Source organism: Canis aureus, chromosome 17, assembly GCF_053574225.1.
Source record: "Canis aureus isolate CA01 chromosome 17, VMU_Caureus_v.1.0, whole genome shotgun sequence".
Lineage (NCBI taxonomy): Eukaryota > Metazoa > Chordata > Mammalia > Carnivora > Canidae > Canis > Canis aureus.
The window spans coordinates 15,523,653-15,544,054 of NC_135627.1; the positions used below are offsets into that span (position 1 = coordinate 15,523,653).

The window sequence follows — 20,402 nt, forward strand, 5'->3', positions numbered from 1 at the left end:
TAAATCATATACACATTTTACCACAATTTAAAGTAAAAGTACATAGCAGTGTCAAATATTTCAGATCTCAGAAAGCCAAGCCCCTGATGCTTGACATGGTCTCCAGAGCTTTGATCCCACTCCCCTTCCCATCCCTTCCTGATCATGAGTTAATGAATTTTCCCTTAGGAACGCGCTTTGTGGCTTGTGACTGAGTGCAGTGACAAGACCTAGAGCCTACCTTGCACCCTGGGCTGCAGCAGGAGCAGCCCCACCTCTCTGTCCCGAACGCCTGAATTCACCAATGTGTGCCACCCCATCTGGGGTGGGTCTGCACAAGCTCTCCACTCCCAGAACAGAGTCTGTTGGCCACTGTGCTTATGTTCCTTGGGAGGAGAGTGGATGCCGATCGCATTGCCAAGTACCAATGTGCTTATCACAGAAGCTCACCCAAGTTCTCCTTTGAACACGGGAGGTATTTATATAAAGTCCTCTCGCCTTTAGGGTTTTATGGCTTTGGATATACACTTGATAGGAGCAAGCTTGTTAAAATTGTTGTTTTGCTAATCAGAACCACGTTCTTTGGGGGAAACTTAGGGCAGGGAGCACGAATGCAATTTAGGAAATCACTCAGCAGCAGCTGGAGAATGTTCTCAACGAGCTAGAAAATTGGACGGAACAATATGCTCTGAAAGATGGCGGTTGTGTTGAAGCTCAGTAATGTGAAGTGTTTTGTATTAAAAGTGAATGAATTACACTTCTCCTTGCCATTAACAGTTTACTTCCGCCATGAATATATATCCAAGGTTATTAAGGTTTGCAAGTTTTACAACTATATGTTGTAAACGTGGATGTGGGTTCTGTCCCATGCAGGAGGCCCTTAGCTGAATGGGTGCCAGGCTAACCTGTTTTAGCAATGCAGCTTGTCTTCTTTTAGAAAGCGTCCACCCCAGAGCCCTCAGTACTGCATACCCCCTTCTTTGAGCCAGTCCTTACCTGAAAGCCCCACAGGGCCACCTGTTCAGCTTCACTGCTTTGGCCTTTGCAGGTCCCCTTCACATGCAGGCTGCAGCTCAGCATCTTCAAATGGAGAAGAACATTCTTTGCAGTCCTAGCAGGTCCTCACCTGTGCTTTGTGCTCAGGCCACGCTGGCTTTCAAGGAGTCGCCTGATCGGGGCATGTCCCTTTCTCACGGCTGCCAGTCTGCCAATCCTGATCCTTCTGTCCAGGAGCCAGGGAGCAGTGTGCCAGGGCAGAGACGACTGAGGCCATTTCTGCTGTTCCCTGTCCTTCTGGGAAGGTGGTGTGGGGGCGGGACTGTTCTTTTCTGTCTTCCCACAGCCCACCCTGTACTGGTGCACTGATGACTTCTCCCCACCCTGACTCCACTGTGAATGCATGAAGGCGCCTTGTGCAGATCCTTTCTGTCTCCATAGCATGGCGTGGGTCTCCTACATCCAAGATCACAGTCCTTCCCTTGCTTTTCCTTCATAGCAGACATCATGCCCCGAGAGTGCAGTCTCTGCATTTGTTTGATATTCCTCCTTCCACACACAATACAGAGAGGGTTGGCTGTTTTCTTGTCTTATGGATATGAACACACTTAGAATGGTGCCTGGTAGCTGAACAAATGTCTGCTGATTGAATGACGGTAGCGAATGCCTTGCTTGTATCCCCTCTATCATAGTACATGTCCCCTCTTTTTTTTTTTTTTAAGAGTTTATTCATGAGAGACACAGAGAAGCAGAGACATGGGCAGAGGGAGAAGGAGACTCCCTGTGGCTAGCCCAATGCAGGACTTAATCCTAGGACCCCGGGATCACGACCTGAACTGAAGGCAGATGCTCAATCACTGAGTCACCCAGGTGCCCAGTACACGTCCCCTCTTAACACAGCCCTTCTACAGGATGAGCATTACATAACTTGTTACTGAATCTTTTTTTTTTTTTAAATGACATGACATGGAAACTTTTACTGTTAAAAATTTGGCAAATACAGCATTTTCGTGGAGATTTTGGTTATAAAACATAATCGAGGAAAAATGTAAAGGTGTCACCTAATAACATCATTGTAATTCTATTCCTTTATCTTTGGTGGAATGTTAGGAAGGAAACCTTTTAAAACTTGCTTTGGTCCATCTTGGACATAGCAACCCCATCAGATTTGTTTGGTTAATAGCCCCTTCAGGGATTGTGAGTATGGAATTTTGAATAAAGGAGAACCAATTCCATTAAACACTTTTGTGTTAAGCCCAAAGAGGGGTTTACTCGGTCAACACACTTAGAAATGAAAGCCACACCAAGATCTGTCAAAAGGGAAACAATCCTTCTGGACTCAAAGAATGGAATAATAGTATGTACATGTCATTCTGGGGCTTATCTGATCTCAGGGCCAGTCTTAGAGGTTTCCCCTTAGAACTTTTCTGTCCTGAGTTTGAAGCAAAGGGCCATTTGTGGGTTAGAGAAGATGGAGAACATGCCATTCATCGAGCTGATCAGTACTCTTCCCAGAACATGCTATAAGTTGTCAGCAGTCTTATTTTGAGATGGAGGAACTGAGGTTCACAGAGTTGTAGTAGCTCACCTGGCCTTGTCTGGCTTAGAACACTCTAGTCCGGGTACCTCCAGAACTCCTGACCTGACCCAACTAAGCAGGTTGAGTTTTGGCCCATGTTGTTGAAATTTGCTCTGCAAGGGCCTGAGGTACCCAGAGTGAGGGCCTTGGGCCCTCTGTACCTCTGGTCTGGGCTGCTCACTTACCTGGAGAGGTTGCAAAAGAGGTTGTAAAATAAGGAGTAGGTTGTATGTAGGGTTACTGTAAAAAAAAACAAAAACAAAAAACTTGAGTACTGACAGGGGCTTTTATCTGAGACAGTTGGCCTGTCCTTAGAGCCAATGGATGAAATCCACTATGATTTGGGCCATTTGGATTCTCTTCTTTCATATTCACATTAGGAAGATTTTCAGTCCTAATGAAAGATGATATGCTTCCTGGATGGGACTGACTGTGGGGACATTATAGACAATAATTGAGGGCATGCCAGCATTTGTCTTGTAATAGTATTTGGGAAGAAGTGTCTAGAAAATGCTCTTTAGTGAAGGTCACTGAGAATTTAAGGATTTTTTTTTTTGGTGATTATATGCTTTATAAATCATAATCACCTAGGAGACTAAGAAAAGTGTACATGTTTTTGTATGACATAGATCCCTTCTTCTCCTATGCCTATAAAGGTATGAAATAATTAGTATTTCTGTTCAATTAGGTTTTGGAATCTCAATGTTGCTCAGTTTTCATCATGATATATATAAATGTTGAATTTTAGAGTAGGAGAAATTTTAGCACTTGGTAGCTCCTTCACTGGACTGCTTTTTAGAATTTCTTGGAAGAGCTGGACTCACACTTCTGATAAACTTGAAGGGCCTGCTGGAGTTCATTGATTTACATTTGAATTTGATTTGTATTTGCCCTGGTACTTAAACTATAGGTCTTTGACTTTGATATTGTCTTTGTCTCACTGTGTTTTCAAAATGTGTGTTTTTCAATTTGGAGTACCCCTATTAACAGTTTTTGCATACTGTATTCTTTTACATTTGTAGGTGTATTTGCCAGACCTTGCATGAGAAGATCACAATCTTAGTGACTCACCAGTTGCAGTACCTAAAAGCTGCAAGTCAGATTCTGATATTGAAAGAAGTAAGTAATTTCTAGAAGTCTGTGGAATGTGCTAGCACTCCGATGTGTTGAAAGTGAGACCTCCCAGCAGGTCTCTCCATGGATTATTCCACCACCCCCCTCCCTCGCCCCCGCCCCGCGGGTTAGTTCTAAACTCCCTCTCCTTCCTCCTATTTGCATCTTGTCCTTCCCAGAACATGACTCCAAAGACATATAGAAATTTACCTATTGCATTCCAAGCCATTTTACCATAAAGTCAATAAAATTGCTACCTCAGAATTTTAAATCTTAACTGTTCTCGCAACATTGTTCAGGATAATGATGATGCGTTTTTTTGTTTGTTTTTGTTTGGTTTGGTTTTGTTTTAGATTATTCATGAGAGAGAGAGAGAGAGAGAGAGAGAGAAAGAGGCAGAGACACAGGCAGAGGGAGAAAGCAGGCTCCATGCAGGGAGCCTGACGTGGGACTCGATCCCGGGTCTCCAGGATCAGGCCCTGGGCTGAAGGCAGCACTAAACTGCTGAGCCACATGGGCTGCCCACCCCCCCCCCTTTTTTTTTTTTTTCAAAGAAAGCTTTGTTTTCCTCCTCCAGAATGTAAGTGAACATGTATTAGAGAGTAGAGATACTAAGACATGTTTCTATTTGTCATATGCGGTTTACTGAAAGAGCGTCCTCTGTTAACAACAGAGGCATGGTTGGAACGCTGAGTGCCCCTGGTTGAGACATGCGCTCCTGGGAATAGCCAGTTCCTCGTCTCCCAGCAGAGTGTTTTGTGCATTCCCAGTACATGTGAAAGTCTGGGCAGCAGTAAGACCAGGCCCTGCCATTACAGCTTGCATTCTTATGGGCGTAGATGTAAACGGAGGGATTGAGGAGGGGAGCAGCTGATAGCATGACCTCCTCCCCAGGGAAGGTGGTATGTCGGGACCTGAGTGACATGAAGGGGTTGGCCACCCAGTCATCTAGGCGGAGGGAGGCAGAGGCAAGTGGTCCCCCTTATGGGGGTCCCGAGGAAGGAGCTAATCCGACATGTTGGAATGGCCAGAGGGCCAGTATATCTGAGGTAGAGTCAGTGGGCAAATGTGAGGAAGATGCATTTAGATCAGTGCTTAGCTGGCTCAGTAATGGGTTGGAATCCATTGGACAGTCCAGAGCAGAGTGTTATGTTCTAATGCACAGTTTTAAAAGATCCCTCTTGATGTTTGTTGGAGGCCCAACAGTGGAAGCAATTAGTATTAAGATTTTATTTGTCAGAGGGAGAGAGAGCAGGAGCATAAGCAGAGGGAGTGGTAGAGGGAGAAGCAGGACCTCTGCCCAGTAGGGAGCCCGATATGGGACTCAGTCCTAGGAACTGAGAATCACATCCGGAGCTGAAGACAGATGCTTAACCGAATGAGCCACCCAGGTGTCCCAACAGCAGAAAAAATGAGAAGTCTCCGTGAATGTTGGAAGATGGTATTATGGGCTCAGGCCTAGTGTGTCAGTTTCTATAGCTGCCATAATAAAGTACCACAAAACTGGGGGCTTTAACAGTGGAAGCTTATCTTCTTCAACCTTCTGAAGGCTACCAGGCCAAAATCAAGGTGTTAGTAGGGTCATGCTCTCCCTGATGGCTCCTGGGGAGAATCCTTCATCGCCTCTTCTGGCTTCTGGTGTTTGCCCGCAGTCCTGGCATTCTTGGCTTCCAGCTGCAGCATCTTGGTCTGGACCTCTTGTCACATGGTGACAGCAGTCCTGGTGGATTTGGGGTCTACCCTACTCCAGTATGTCTTCAGCTTGATCACATCTACAAACATCCCATTTCTAAATTAAGTCATATCCATAGGTATCACATTTGGGCCTTGATTGTATGTTTTTGGGGGCTCACCATTCCACCCCCCACGTAGCACCGGTTTAGGGTTCGAGATAAATGAGACTTTTCCAGACTTTTGTAGGTGTTTGATGTTTCAGTCATGGCTTGTGTTTGCTCTGAGCCTTAGCACCTCAATCATTAATCTTGGTCTGCTCTAGCAGGCCCTTGCTCAGACCATCGCTTCATCAAATGAAGTTCTGCCTTATGAAAGACGCTAGGACTGCAGAATCTCTGCTCTTTTGAAGCGGTTTCACAGCTCTGCTCTTCTCCTGTCCTCTAGGAATAGGAAGCTCTGAGTCCCCAGACTTGAGAACACTTAACTTCATGTGTAGAGGGGGTGAAGCGAGTCTGGTAAAACCTTGGTTTTTGCAGGATTAGGAGTATAAAGCCAATGGGCTGGATGACTGAGCAGTGGGTTGGCCAGTCCTGGATCTTATGGGGTCCCCTTACTACTTTTTCCGAGGACCTGACTCCCAATTTCAGTACTGTCAGAGCTAGCGTTTGTCTCCCAGTGAGCTTCCCTAGATGAGTTAACCCATCCCTACTGTCTGTGTGTGGTCCCTCTCTAGCAGCTGAGGTGTGTGTGTGGGGTATGGGGATAGCTACTCTTGTGTCCACTTTTGTCTGTGCCTTGTGGCTGAGTGAAGTTACTGTCTCTAGACCACTAGTTTCTTTTTGCCTCTTATACGTACTAAGTGGAATGTGCTAAGTTAATTAAATAAGGCATATGAATTTTGCCCCCCCCCCCCCAATTGACCAGGCGCACTATACTGTGAATAATTTTCTAATTCTGTAGTATCAGAATGGTTCCCACAAGCTTTGTTGGATTTTTCTCTATAGCCTACCACAGTGCATGGGATGAGGGGGTGGGTACCAGGTAGGGCCCGGGCTGCCTGCCTTCGCCAGAGCTGCCCTTTGCCTAATATTTTGTTTACCACTGAGTAGATTAGCCAAGTATTCTTTTGTGGGGTGAGAAGACTGTGAAGACACCACATTATTTTATGTAACTTTGTGAGGAAGGAGGAACACACAATTTTGTGTGTGTTCCAAGAAAAATATTTGATTAGCTAGAGCTTAAGGAGTTGCTTGATTTGGGAAAGGCTAATTGGATGTTTATGAGTGGTGCTTCTTAACCTTTATTTTCTTGAATTTGATTGCACTGACTCTGCCTTAGGTTTCATTGACCTGTGTAGACTACGAAGGCATTAGAATCACCCAATTCTAATGGCTACCTAAGTTAATGACTTTAGCAGGTAAACTATTGAATTTTCAGTTGAGAATTTTCTGAGTTTGTCGGCAGTTTCAGAATAATGACCCTGTGTCCAGGGCTACCTCCTACATGTCTTGTCCCGGTTCAGCATGTGATAACAGGGCCATGATCAACAGAGATTTGATTGGTGACTGTCCCATGCACAGGAGCTTGTGTCCACATTTGTGTCAAGCTTCACTCTTTCCTGGAGTATCCTCCCCAGTTTGACTTTGTTCTTTTAAATACATGACATGTGCCTTAATTTCCATATTGTCTAAATAGACTGTACTGATAATGCTAGGAACGTTTGTGCTTTTGCTTCTTTAAATGCCCTGGAAGTTAGTGAGAGTTCCATATTTTTATGGTATGTCTGCAGCAATTACCACAGGATTTGGCAGAGAACAGAAGAGTCAATTCTGTGTCCAGTTGAATTGAACTAGATGTATTAACCAGAATTCCAGGCGTCAGAGCAGATTTTTTTAAAGAAAATTATAATCTAAGACTGGTTAACTTTTTTCTTTTGATTAGTGTCATATTAGATTCATGTTATCAAATGCAAATGAACTGTCAAATTATTCTTTTTTTATTTTAGGGCAAAATGGTGCAAAAGGGCACCTACACAGAGTTTCTGAAATCCGGGGTAGATTTCGGCTCTCTTTTGAAGAAGGAAAATGAGGAGGCTGACCAGAGTCCAGCTCCAGGATCTCCCATCCTGAGGACTCGGAGCTTCTCAGAGTCTTCTCTTTGGTCCCAGCAATCTTCAAGACACTCACTGAAAGATAGCGCTCCTGAGGCACAAGATGTGAGTTCTCCTCTTGTTGCAAACCCTGGTTGTCTTCTCTTCCTCATGCATCTTCCTTTTGTGACGCTCATGACATCTCCATTTCTCTCAGAGTTGATTCTAAGTTTCCACAGCCTTGTTTCACGCAGTTGGTAGAATTAGAATGAAGGGAGCAAGCTTGATCAGGGCTCTCCTTGGGTGCTGGATGGAAAATCTCATGGGGCTTAGGAGTGGGTATACTGCTGACAGTTCCTAGCAGCATCTCATACTGTTGATGGAACTCTTGAATTTACCATAGGTAAATCTTCCTTGCCCTGGTGGTACTAGGCTTCCCTTTTGCATCCAAACATTAAATCGGTCAATCAAAATATTTTATTTATTTATTCATGAGAGACAGAGAGAGGCAGAGACACAGAGGGACAAGCAGGCTCCATGCAGGGAGCCCAATGTGGGACTTGATCCCGGAATTCCAAGATCACGCTCTGAGCCAAAGGCAGATGCTCAACCGCTGAGCCACCCAGGTGTCCCCAAACATTAAAGACCCCTCCCACCGAGTCCTGCAATGGTTGACGTTAAATCAGTTAACTTTTTTTTTTTTTATATGGTCGGAATGTTGTGCCACTGCAGATGACTGATGGGTATTATTTTGTTCCATTGTCAGATGGTTTTTGATGGGACAGAAGTAGAACATGTGAAGGATCTGGCAGGTAGCAGACACTTTAGAGTTAGTTCCCATCTTTCTTTCTCACATTTTGAGTCCAAGAACCACATCTTATCCATCTTTGAAATCGCGGAGGGCAGTATATACCAAGGACATCAGTTTGTTCTACGTTCTCCTGAGAGAAGTGTAGAAATGCTCTACATCTCAGGTAGTCCTCAATATCCAAACCCTCACAATCCAAATCTGAAAGGCTGGATGATTTGGATAAGGCTTCAGATTAGTTCCTCAACATTCCAGACTTGCAAATCAATTTCTGAATTCAGGAGCCAGAAGATTCAGACCACGTGCTATCCCTCGCTATCCTGAACCTTTATTTCTACTCAGTTTACTATATTTGGCCTATGTTTTGAGCTCCTGTTATGTTTCCTGTTTCTGTCACTGCGTGACACAAATAATCTACATTAGCTCCATATCATTTTCTCTATTGTGGAAAAAGCTTCTCGTGAATTGGGTACATTGTGCATGTGCTAGAAACTTTCGTTTAAGCAAAGCCAAACAGTTGTGAATAACCTTGTACAATCAATGTTTCCTTTTTGCTAATCAGTTCCTAAAACTGGGATAGCTTCACCCAGTGGTGAATACATACATGATTTGGCTAGATATTTTTACACCATTCTCCACAGGAGATAGAGGTTTTTGTACTCCTACCAGTGCAAGTTAGATAGACTTGTTTTCTCATGGCTTTGCCAACAGAACCTGGTGTTGAACTTTTGAAATTTTGGGGTATGTTATATAAAATTTGCCTCTTATTACTTCTCCCCCTTCCCTTCCCTTCTCAGATTGAGAATACACAGGTTGCTTTGTCAGAGGAGAGGCGTTCAGAAGGAAAAGTTGGTTTTAAGGCCTATAGGAATTACTTAACAGCCGGTGCTCACTGGTTTGTCATCGTTTTCCTTATTCTACTAAACATCGCATCTCAGGTAAATAGGGCATTTATTTTGTTTTGTGGCCTCAGCTTGATTACAGTACTGCTTACACTATATGTATTTACACTATTATTACCATATTTTGCAGTCCACTTGGATTTGCATGGAAACGTGCTATCTTGGGGAACAAAGTAACTGACGTTTACTGCTGTTGCTTGTATATTACAGAGAGCTTCTAGAAAAATGTCTTTTAAAGATTTTAAAATGTAATAGGCACTTACTTGACGTGTTGTTACCTGGGATGTTGGGCTTGCTATAGACCAGAGCTGGAAGAGCTGTGTGCATTTTCCAGAGCCTTTTGACTATCCCCCTAGGTGAGTGACAGTGTTGGCGTGCCAAGTGATGTGTGATGATTTTTCTCTGTTCTAGGTTGCCTATGTTCTTCAGGACTGGTGGCTGTCCTATTGGTGAGTGGTTTTACGTCTGATGAAAGGTGCCATAAAATTGGCAGGCAGCCTCTCTTTGCCACGGAGTCAGGCAGAGGCGAGTTTTTTAGCCTCCTGTCTTAATCTTCCCTTAGTTTCCAGGAAGAGAAAGAAAAAGTTCTTGTTGGTAGAGTGTAACTTTTCCATGGTCTGTCCCCACATCTGATACTCCACAGTTTTGAGAACTGAAAGTTGAATTTTTATAAGGTGGATGTACCCAGGCCCTTTGACACTGGGAATCCTTTTTTTAATTTATTAATATTTTTATTTATTTATTCATGAGAGACAGAGAGGCAGAGACACAGGCAGAGGGAGAAGGAGGCTCCCTGCAGGAAGTCCGATACAGGATTCAATCCCAGGACTCCGGGATCATGACCTGGGCCTAAGGCAGATGCTCAACCACTGAGCCACCCAAGTGTCCTAGTTGCTGGGAATCCTTTTCTGGCATTAGTCATGTCTCCCAAATTCAGGCTTTTTTGTTTTGTTTTGTTTTGTTATTGTTGTTCTAAATTCCATCTATAGTTTAATATTTTTTTCTCCCTTTTTCCACAGGGCAAATGAACAAAGTGCCCTGAATGTCACAGTAGATGGAAAAGAAAATGTCACTGAGAAGCTCGATCTTCCCTGGTACTTAGGAATTTATTCAGGTAAAGTTTAATCATTCGTTTTATTATCCGGGAGTCTGAGGTGCTTACAATGAGCCTGTGTGAGTAACTAGGGCTTCCAGCAGTAATTCAGTAATGTCTTAACAGATTAAGAGTCTGAGTCGCATTTACTCTGTGAATTAATTAGAATAATTATTTTTAAAATCTACTAGAAGAAAGAGGTTGAATGAAGACTCTTAATTTGCTCTGTACTGGATTTTGGAAGTTAAACCAGGATTGAGCATTCAGAAAATCAGCCACTGGAAATATGTGGCTATTGTCTATTCTAATAGGTTGCTTTAGCTAAATCTTATATCATTATTTGGATGGGCAAGGGGATTAGAAACGGATCCCCACCCTGTGATTCGGATTGTTCCAATTCTGTCTGAATAAACCCCTGGCTTTTATTGAACTTGGATGAAATCCTCTGGCAGCAAGGTTCCCCCAAATAAAAGCATTATTTCCTCGCAGGTATGCAAAGCTCCCTTCCCCATACTGCTCATCTCTTGGGCTTCACTAATTACTTAAGAGAGAAGCTAAGCAGGGAAAAAATCCAGTGTCTGGGAATTAGGATTCCTTCTCTTTCTTACCTTGAGATCACAATGTTATCGCGTCCCCAACTGTGTGATTAATTTAACATTTGGCTTGCCAGACTAATATTAAACACTGTGCTCTGTTTTCACAAGAGTGCTTAGAATATATGTGATATTACATACTTTTAAAAGGAAATCCTCATCTAAAATTTTAAATATTTTCACCGCAAATGCTCATACAAGCTTTCCGAAAGATAGAGCGAGTGATCTTTGTGAAAACCTACTCACTGAAATTTGGTATTTATTTCGTTGATCATTTGCTTAGAAACCTGAACACAGAAGCCATTTACCTTCGACACCATTGGGATGTGAGAGGTCCGGAGGGAGCCCGGAGTGGTTTTGCTACACATTGAAGCAGGATGAGGGTCCTCAGGGAAATGCCTGTTGACAGAGTTCAGGCATTTAAAGCAGCTTTGAGAGTTAAAACAACAGTGATGTGTCATCTGAAGGGGAGAAAATGCACTTGATGGCATATTTATCACAGAAGTTATCCACATTCTGTGTAGCATTGGAAATTCAGGAGATGTTAGGAAAGCGATTTTAATTTTTACGTGCATAATCGGTACTCATTTATGTCCTTAATAAAATCTGTTATTTAAGTGATTTTGTTCATTTAAAAATGCTTTGTGTTTTTACATAAAACACTCGGTATGAGCGATTAGTTGCTCACTGAGATTATTTGATGCTAACACATAATTTGTATTTTTTTGCAATTCAGTTGAGAGATTTTTCTATTTGCAACTTAATGTGGTATTTTCATATTCTTTAAAAGCCAATTGAGCATTTTCTACAAGGAAATGGTACATCATTTCCCCTGTTCCCTGTTAATTCACACGTTGGTGTCAGAGCATACTGCAGTTTTAGATTATGAAACCTGTAAATGGAGAAGGGAAGATGAACAATTTTTTTTAATTCTTTTTCTTCTGAATTTTTAGTAGAACTTGTCAATGAATTAGAAAAGCCTAGCATGAAATTGTAGTTTACACTTGATTTTTTTCATATAGGTTCTATTTAATCAGAGAAAAAGAAATTATATTACTCTTTTTAAGTGGATCTTGCAAATGCATTGAACTCTTACAGAATCCTCGTGTTTTATGGAACCAGATACATAATATCTTCCTAAACTGCCTGACACGCTTCAGCTGAAAAAAAGGAGATGTTGTTCTCTGAGGGATGCTTTTTTATTTCAGGTTTGACGGTGGCTACTGTTCTTTTTGGCATCGCGAGATCTCTGTTGATGTTCTATGTCCTTGTTAATTCTTCACAAACTTTGCACAACAAAATGTTTGAGTCCATTTTGAGAGCTCCAGTGTTGTTCTTTGATACAAACCCAATAGGTAAGTCAGACACCAAGTTTCTCAGTAAATCTGTCTTCTTGACATAGTGTCTGATTCAATTTCAGCATTTGAAAACAGGAGTCACTAGGAACACCTCGCAGTGTGTCTTGATTCATTTTATACAAAAAGCACCACTCACAGTTTGCTTCTACCAGACAGAATCTGAATATGGGGTGCATGCAAGCTTCTATTCCTCTGTGTGTGTGTGTGTGTGTGTGTGTGTGTGTGTGTGTGTAAACGAGTGTTCAGTTTGCAGACTGTGATTTAGGAAATGCATTTGTTTGGCAAAATACAAAACACCCTATATTGGGTACAGCTGGAACATTGGCTGCATCATGGACCCTGAAGCTAGGTCATACTTTAATATGAAGGGTCCTCTCACAAGGGACTCTCTCTGGAATCCTGGAGCTCTAGCATATGCCTGTCCTGGCTGGTTTACCTAAAATGATAATGAAAAATTAACAAAAACCCAAGATTCAAGTGTAAACATTCTCTTCAATAAAGGCTTTAAGCTCTAGCTTTAAAGTGGACCTTTGGTTACATATTATAGGCTTTGTGGCCCATAGCAAATAGATCTGCAGTAATACTTTCCTTGGCATGAGTGCACCTTGAGGTGTCTGAGTGATTCCTCCACCCCAAGGCCTTTGACCTCTCTTGCTTCTGAAGAAGAGTCGTTCCATCAACATTTGTTCCTACAGTTCAGGCCCAGGGTGGCTTTGTTTATGCAGGAGAGAATTGACAGGACTTGTCCAGTCAGGGAAGTGGGCTTGTGGGAGCACAGGAGTAGGCCTGCCCTGGTTCTTCACCAGCCATGTGACCCAGGACCTAGCATGTTGATACTGCTGAGCCGGTGAATTGCAAACCATGATGTGGTCATGGTTCATAGTGTGGACTGTGGATCCAGCTGTCTGGGTTCACACCTGGTATTAGCTACTGATCGTAATAGCTGGTTATGGTCATAGTAACACTCAGGTGCCTCAGTGTTCTTACCTGTGAAGTGGGGATGTTATGTCCTCCTCCTTAGCAAGACATTGTGGGGATAGAGTAGATCAGTGTTTGGCACCCAGTCAGCACATACGGATTCCTAGGCTTGGTGAGGGAACGGTAGTAGGTTGGACCGTCCTCACCTGGTTAATGGAAATAAGAGCTGCCCTTCCTGCTTCACTAGGCTGTTGTGAAGATTAAAGGAGACTGGTCAGGCATGGATTTTATGCAGTTTTTTCAGCATATTTGTTTGGCCCAAGCCCCATGCTGAGCACAGGAATAGTGACCTCCAGAGGCCCCCCCACGGGCCTGTGGTCTTTTCACATCTGTGGTGAGAACGGGACTGGAGGCCTTACACATTTGACAGCCAGCACATCGTTCCACCCTGCCCATTAATTTGAAAGCTACAGTCGTAAAGTTTGGCACATTAAGTGGGTCTGTGTTTCTGTTACCACAGCCTCTGAATGCTCCTGGCCACAGTTAACCAGACTCCGCCTGTTCAAGACCTGTAGGCCTCTCCACTTGCTGATTTATTTATTATTCAAGGATTTGAGACACAGTCTAAATGTTCGAGGTCACTAATCTTAGAGCAGCACACTAGTGTTTATCTTGTCTCTTCCGTCCCAAATCTGTTAGCTGGCCTTCATCCCTTCAAGAAAACAGAAACCCAAATAAACACTCCACAGATAGTCCTGGTTTGCCCAGAATGTTTAGGGGCCATGAGTTATTAACTGTTTTTTTGTAGTAGATTGAAACAATTTTTAAAAAATTAACAACATTTTAAGTGGTAGATTTTACCATTTGTTTAAAAGTTTTGTACCTCTTAAAAATTTTTTTTTGTACCATTGAAGGCAATGGGAAGAACAAGCCAAAGCTATGAATTACGCTTCATGGTAGACATCATTGATTTGTATGTATTTTTAAAACACAATTTCTTTCAAGTTGAGGGGTAGACATGTCAATTTTTAAGTTCTGTTAAATATCTTCCCAAAATGTATAAAGGTGCCCGGTGTGGTGGTGTGCTCCCTGAGTAGCAGTGTCCTCTGAGCAGCCTGCAGAGTGACCCAAAGTAGATCTTTCTCTTCTCAATAATTTGTTCTTCAGAGCACCCTCTCAGGGAGAAATCAGTTGGCTTCCTTTGAGCTCACAATCCTGACACCATCTTGGAGTTTGGAAAACAGAAGATCTAGGAAGGTATTTTGGCCAGTTCCAGGTAATGCCTAGAACTGCCCGTCCCATAGCCTCAGATGGATTTGCAAATGTCCTGCCAGAGTTCCCTTTTGTGGCCTGCTTCACTTGCCACCTGTGTCAAAATATGCTCAGAGTCCTTGATGCTGATTGTAGAAATGTCTTTTTACATTTCTTCATGGGTGCTTCCACCCCAGATGTGCTGTCTCCCTTCTCCTTTGTTTCCCAGTTTGTTCATCAGGGGGATGGAGATGCTTTTTTTTTTTTTTTTTTTTTGATATGCTTTGAACTTATGCAGAGACCCATGCTTTCATTGAGGGGCCCCGAAACACCAGTTTCCACCCCCCACTGACATCCCAGCCTCGTTGACTTGGATTTAGGGAGAAGGATAGTCTGTGTGTCTGCTTGGTAGCCACGACTGTCTAACCACTTCAGAGCTCTGATTTTTTTTTTTTAAAGATTTTATTTATTTATTTATGAGAGACCCACAGAAAGAGGCAGAGACACAGGCAGAGGGAGAAGAAGCAGATTCCCTTTTGGGGAGCTTCATGTAGAACTCAATCCCAGGACCCCGGGATCACGACCCGAGCCTAAGGCAGATACTTAACCACCGAGGCACCCAGGTTCCCCCAGAGCTCTGATTTTTTTAAGAAAGTTCCATCTCTCCAAGCTGCATGACTTAATGTTTTTCTCCATTTTGAACCCACGTATGGTTGCCTGAAGTTTACTTAGTACATTACATAAGCAAATAAGCTATCTTATTACCCACTGATTTTTAATAACCCAATTAATCTTAAACTGTTTGGGGTAAAATTTGAATCAGCTAATGGGTTGTGTCAGAAGGGTAAAAGTGAGTTTTCTTCTTTTTGCCTTCCCTCCTCTGTGGATTTTGGTAATGGTATTGTGTGTGTGTTAAAGAGCCACATGTTTTCAGCTGTTCCAGCCTTTCACACACATTCTGCTTGCACCTTGAGTCCAAGAGTGCCTTTGTGGACGTGATCTGTGTCCCCTTGCTGTGGGCTGCACCTTGGCTGTGCCTTTTCCCTGATCAACATTTTTCTGTTGTCATCTCTGTTCTATCAGATCTTAATTCACAGATAACATCAATCTCAGGTCAACAGGAAATCATTGAGAAATTAAGAGATTATTTCCATATTCCTTGGATGAGCTGAATTTGTTTTAGTTTTTATGTCTGGCACAAGAGGGCAGCATGATCTACATTATTTCAGGGATAATGTAAGCGCGCACCTTATTGCATAAACCTGTATTTTTTTTTTTCCCGATTTAAAGCTGAAAAAAAAATCTTTTTTTTTTTTTTGTAGCTTGAGTTTGCATTTTGTAGTGTTGACAAAGATTTAAAAACTCTTTGTGATTTATTATGTTTGAGATATTAAACTCTTTATTAACGAATTTCTCAAAGAGTGTTGTCGCAGAACGTCTGGCAACTCAAACAAGTTCACTTGGATTTTTTTAACTTGACACATTCTTACCTAGTAACTGGAATAGGCAGCCGCTGACAACTTGGCTGCATATATTTTAATTCCAAGGGTAGAATATGGTCACTCTTGTGACCTGAGTCAAACATGAGTTTAGGGAGAAATATGACCAGTATTTCCCATGCCGGTAGAGTCCATAGAGATGTTTTATTCTTACAAAGTCTCTAGGATTTCACCCTTTGTTTTGGAGAGAAGATGAGTGGATAGTTGTCCTATTTCTTCATTTCTGGAAATGGTGACATAACACTTGGCTGAATGCAGTGACTGTCATGGATTCCATATAACTAAATCTGTTTGCTTCCAGTTTATTAATTTGGCTTTAAGAAATTAACCTGCTGGTGTCAGTTACTGTTGGTGTTTATTTTCTTAGTGAAATGCAAAATTAATGCTGGGTTGTGGCCACTGTTCATTTCATATGACTGATATTTCTGCAGTGACGTGTGTGTTCACTTGTTTATGCGTCTGGTATAAGGAAAGTATCAACGTATATATCATTTTTTCCTGAAAGATTCAGTTAGGCTTAAGTACTATACAAGGAGAAAAGCAAACGTACTAACTGTCGCTTTTGTTAATTTTATCCTCCCAGTGGAACGTGCTTGTACCCAGTAAGGTATGGAATGTGAATCGTGGCATAGTGAACAATGAGAGACACATTTTTGTATTGTCCTAATCAAAAATCTAGATTTGTCCCAAGGATGAGGCTTTCTAATTTCAGTGGGAAATTAGGCTTTTCCAATTCTATCCTGAATTTTTGGAGATGCATAAGTAGGAGTTTGAGCGTTGGGGAGGGGTGGGTGGTGGAGGTTTGAACAATTGTTCACTTTCTTGAACCTGCAAAGGAACTCCTTAGCATCCACTGTTAGGTTGCTAATAAATAACTCAGGGACAAGTGAAAAGTGAGCCGAAAGCACCACGGTTAGCTTCTTGTACTACCAGAAAAATCGTCTTGCCGTAGTGTTCATAAAATCAGTTGTCAACAGATTGGTGCCTTGCTGGAAAAGAGACATCGGTAGGGAAGCAAGATAATTGTAGGGATACCTCTCTGTTTATTCCGTTCAAATGACCACTGGAGTTAGTGCTAAAAGCATATTTTTAACAAGTATAATATTTCAGCACTGTCAAAATTACCTTGACGATAATAGGCCTGTTAAATTATAGCTCTATAAGTTAGGAGGGAAGATGGCTCTGCTTAGCCCACATTAATCTATGCCTGTTCACACAAGTGATTCTGCTGAGCAGGTAGCATGTTAGAACAAGAAATACTGGTCCTCAGAGCTCTGATTTATGGTAGGTGTTGTTTTGACACAGCATCGAGACGATTTACAAGGCAAGGCTTCGTGTTAAAATATTTCACTGGTGTCATCATTCGTCACCGACATAAATATTCAGTAGTGATGCTGGAAAATTGGTAATGTGCCCATTCATGCCAAATCCCTGGCTGTGTTTCCTTTCAAGTGAGATCTGTTGTGGATATGGTTAAAAGAAACTATGGCTTTTCTTCCTTGAGAGCCGAGGAGTTGTAAGAAATTGAGAGTAAGAATAACATCTCTCCTGACAGCTTTCATGTCCTCATCTTGCCTGTGTTGCCTTTAATTCTGGCTTAAGTCCTACAGGCTTGCATTTTTTTTTTTCCCCTTCTTATTTCCTTGCTTGGTGTGCATTGTGAAGAACATATTTATATGTACATTGGTTAAAAGAGGCTTTTTGTGTTCAAAGGAAGAGGTTAGTCATCATCAGAAAAGCTTTGTTGCAAAACAGAAACACACATTTCTCCTTTCTTTCTTCCTTGTTAATAATAACAAATGCAAGTGACTATAAAGGGAATAACACAAAAGATTGCATCAATCATAATGATTCTCAATACCCATATAAATATTGTTTTTTCAGGTTTGAATGAAACAGCTAATAGTTTTGAAGTAGGTGTGGTAATTAAATCCTGTCGGGCTGTCACATATTAAAAATAATGTTTTTTCACATAACAATGGTTATATGTACTTAAACTCTTATCAGGGTGATATTAAGTCATATTTTATGGGAGTAGTTCATTTGCTGCTAATAGTATCATAAAAGCCTTTCTTAGGAGTTTAAATAGTTACATAGTGACATATATTTGATTACTATTGTTATTTTGTCAGTAATCTGTCCAAAGGTGATTATTATAGCTCTTGTCCAGAGCTGGTAAATATTGCACCATTTTGCTATACATTCTTAGTCTATTAGAATGTTCTGATTACTCTTTATTCCTGCTTTTTTTTTCTTCTAATAATTATACATGGAAATACTGACAGCTTAGTAACAGAGAAAGCACTGTTTGCGGTTGTCCAATAAAATTAAAAAGATAAGATTTGGGAAGATTGTGCCCTGTTCAAAGTGGTAATCATGTAATCTCTCAGGAATTCGTAAGTATGGCATTTTATCTGCGTTGCTTTATTTCCTAGTAGAGTATATATTAGGTGATAATATGTGTGTATATTAGTATAGGTGTATATATATTAATAAGTTCTCCACTCTAAAATTTTGGCTGCAATGTTCATACTCCCAGATTCCTTGGTTTTCATTGATTTTATATTTGCGTTGTCTCAGGCTTCAGGCAACTTGCGGCTAGGCAGTACTTGGTACTCAGGACGTCACTAGTGGATCTGAATTTCTTGTGTTCATACGCACAGTAATTTGGCATTACCTTACAGGGTGTGTGATTTATAGTAATTCAAATACTGTTATTTAACATCCTGTGGGCCCCCCCATCCCATCACACAGACGATTACTTCAACTTTGTAGCTCTTTGTGACATAGTTTATTACTTTTGTGCACCCATTTCAAGGAAAACTGGAATAGTATTTCTGAGCCAGTTTCAATATGAATAAATATTGATAAATATATATAAAGCCTAGTCCTCTGACATGAGTTGGGAGTGGAGAGAAATTTGCTGGTCGAAGGTCCATATGGTTTTGCTATACTGTCAGTTGTTAGCCATCAACAATTTGATTTGGTAGCTCACCTGTGACACCATGGAGTGAACTTTGATATTCATTTTATAACTGAAATCTTTGTCTTCTGTTATCATTTCTTCCCTGCTCCCTTTACTTTAAGCATTTATTTTTTGACATCAAGGAAATAGGGAAAAATTCAGATGTTTACAATGTTGAGCCTATGGCATTTTATTCCATAAATTAAATATATCATGACATTTTATTTCATACATTTAAACATAAAATTTAAAATTTGGTTATGTTTTAAATCATGTCTTTATAGTATTTGTCCTAATTATGGTTAAATTCTAATTTAGGCAATTAATGTGTTGACTGCCAGTCTCTTCTCTTAGCCTTGGGCTTTCCATCCTCATAGAGTCTATCTATTATGTTATTGCAAAAGCTTCTGAACCCATAACTGGACACTTTGTAGCTGATTAGTATTTGTTCCTGGGACAGAAGAAGGAATGGTTTCAGGAGTCTATTGGCATCTATCTGTACTCTACCTTTTAAGAACATTGCAACTTTATAGAGTGTTGAAATAGAATTAGAGCCTTTTTATCTTTACATTCAATGTTTATATTAATTGGAACCCTTCTTTATTGATTTTTCCAAAGTAGAATTTGTAGTAAATTATTTATGGTGAACTATGTTTCTGGTCTGACGGCATGCAGAACTATGGTGAACTATGCTTCATGTCTGACGGCATGCAGCGAAAACCGTAATATATGGTTTTCTTTGGAACCTGTGGTTCATGGAAGTATACACTATGCAGGGTTCCAACTTCTCCTGTTATCTTCCAGTCATGGAAATGAAATTGCCAGACACCTAATATATTTCCTTGGGGTGAGGTTGTGCACTGAAGACAAGTGTTTCTACCCAATAGTTTTACTTTATAAGCTACATGTTCTTGAAGAGATAAAGAGGAAGAATTAATTTTAAAACATCAGTAGACATTTTAAATTATTCACAGAGGGTTGAGTTGTAGGTTGAGATACGGTAAAGACCCCGTTCTGTTGGAATGTACCTTTGAAGTAGCTGTGCCAGACCCTTCTCTGGCCTCCTGTTTCACAGTTAGTAAATAGAAGGGAGGCTTAGGGAGGCTTTTTCTCTACTCAAACATTTACTGATCCTCTCCTGGTTGTAAGTTGTGTTCCCTAGCATTGGGACAAAAAGTCCATATTCTGGGGGCACCTGGGTGGTTCAGTGGTTAAACATCTTCCTTTGGCTCCGTCAGTTGTGATTCTAGATCCATCCAGTCCTTCATCAGGGAGGCTGCTTCTTCCTCTGCTGGTGGTGTCTCTGCCTCTCTCTCTGTGTCTCTCATGAATAAATAAAATCTTTAAAAAGGTTATATTTTCAAGGCCTTTGTAACCTAGATTATTTGCAGATTGTGGATTATTTCTAAAACAAGCAACCCCCCAACGCCCCAAAAAAATTGAGTGTCAGTATTTGATGATTCTATATAGAAAGTAGAATTAAAGATTTATTTTTATTTATTCATGAGAGATCCAGAGAGAGAGGCAGAGACACAGGCAAAGGGAGAAGCAGGCTTCATGCAGGGAACCTGATGTGGGACTCAAT

General features: G+C 41.3%; 1 protein-coding gene across 1 annotated transcript in view; it reads left to right on the top strand.

The window, feature by feature from the left end:
- The window catches only part of ABCC4 (ATP binding cassette subfamily C member 4 (PEL blood group)), a 246,477-nt gene that overhangs the window by 107,860 nt on the left and 118,215 nt on the right, over positions 1 to 20,402 (top strand). Inside the window, exons 14-19 of the mRNA XM_077855182.1 lie at positions 3,577 to 3,673; positions 7,347 to 7,556; positions 9,036 to 9,176; positions 9,552 to 9,589; positions 10,160 to 10,254; positions 12,035 to 12,181. Of these exons, the coding sequence (XP_077711308.1) occupies positions 3,577 to 3,673; positions 7,347 to 7,556; positions 9,036 to 9,176; positions 9,552 to 9,589; positions 10,160 to 10,254; positions 12,035 to 12,181 (728 nt within the window). The remainder of the gene's footprint in view (positions 1 to 3,576; positions 3,674 to 7,346; positions 7,557 to 9,035; positions 9,177 to 9,551; positions 9,590 to 10,159; positions 10,255 to 12,034; positions 12,182 to 20,402) is intronic.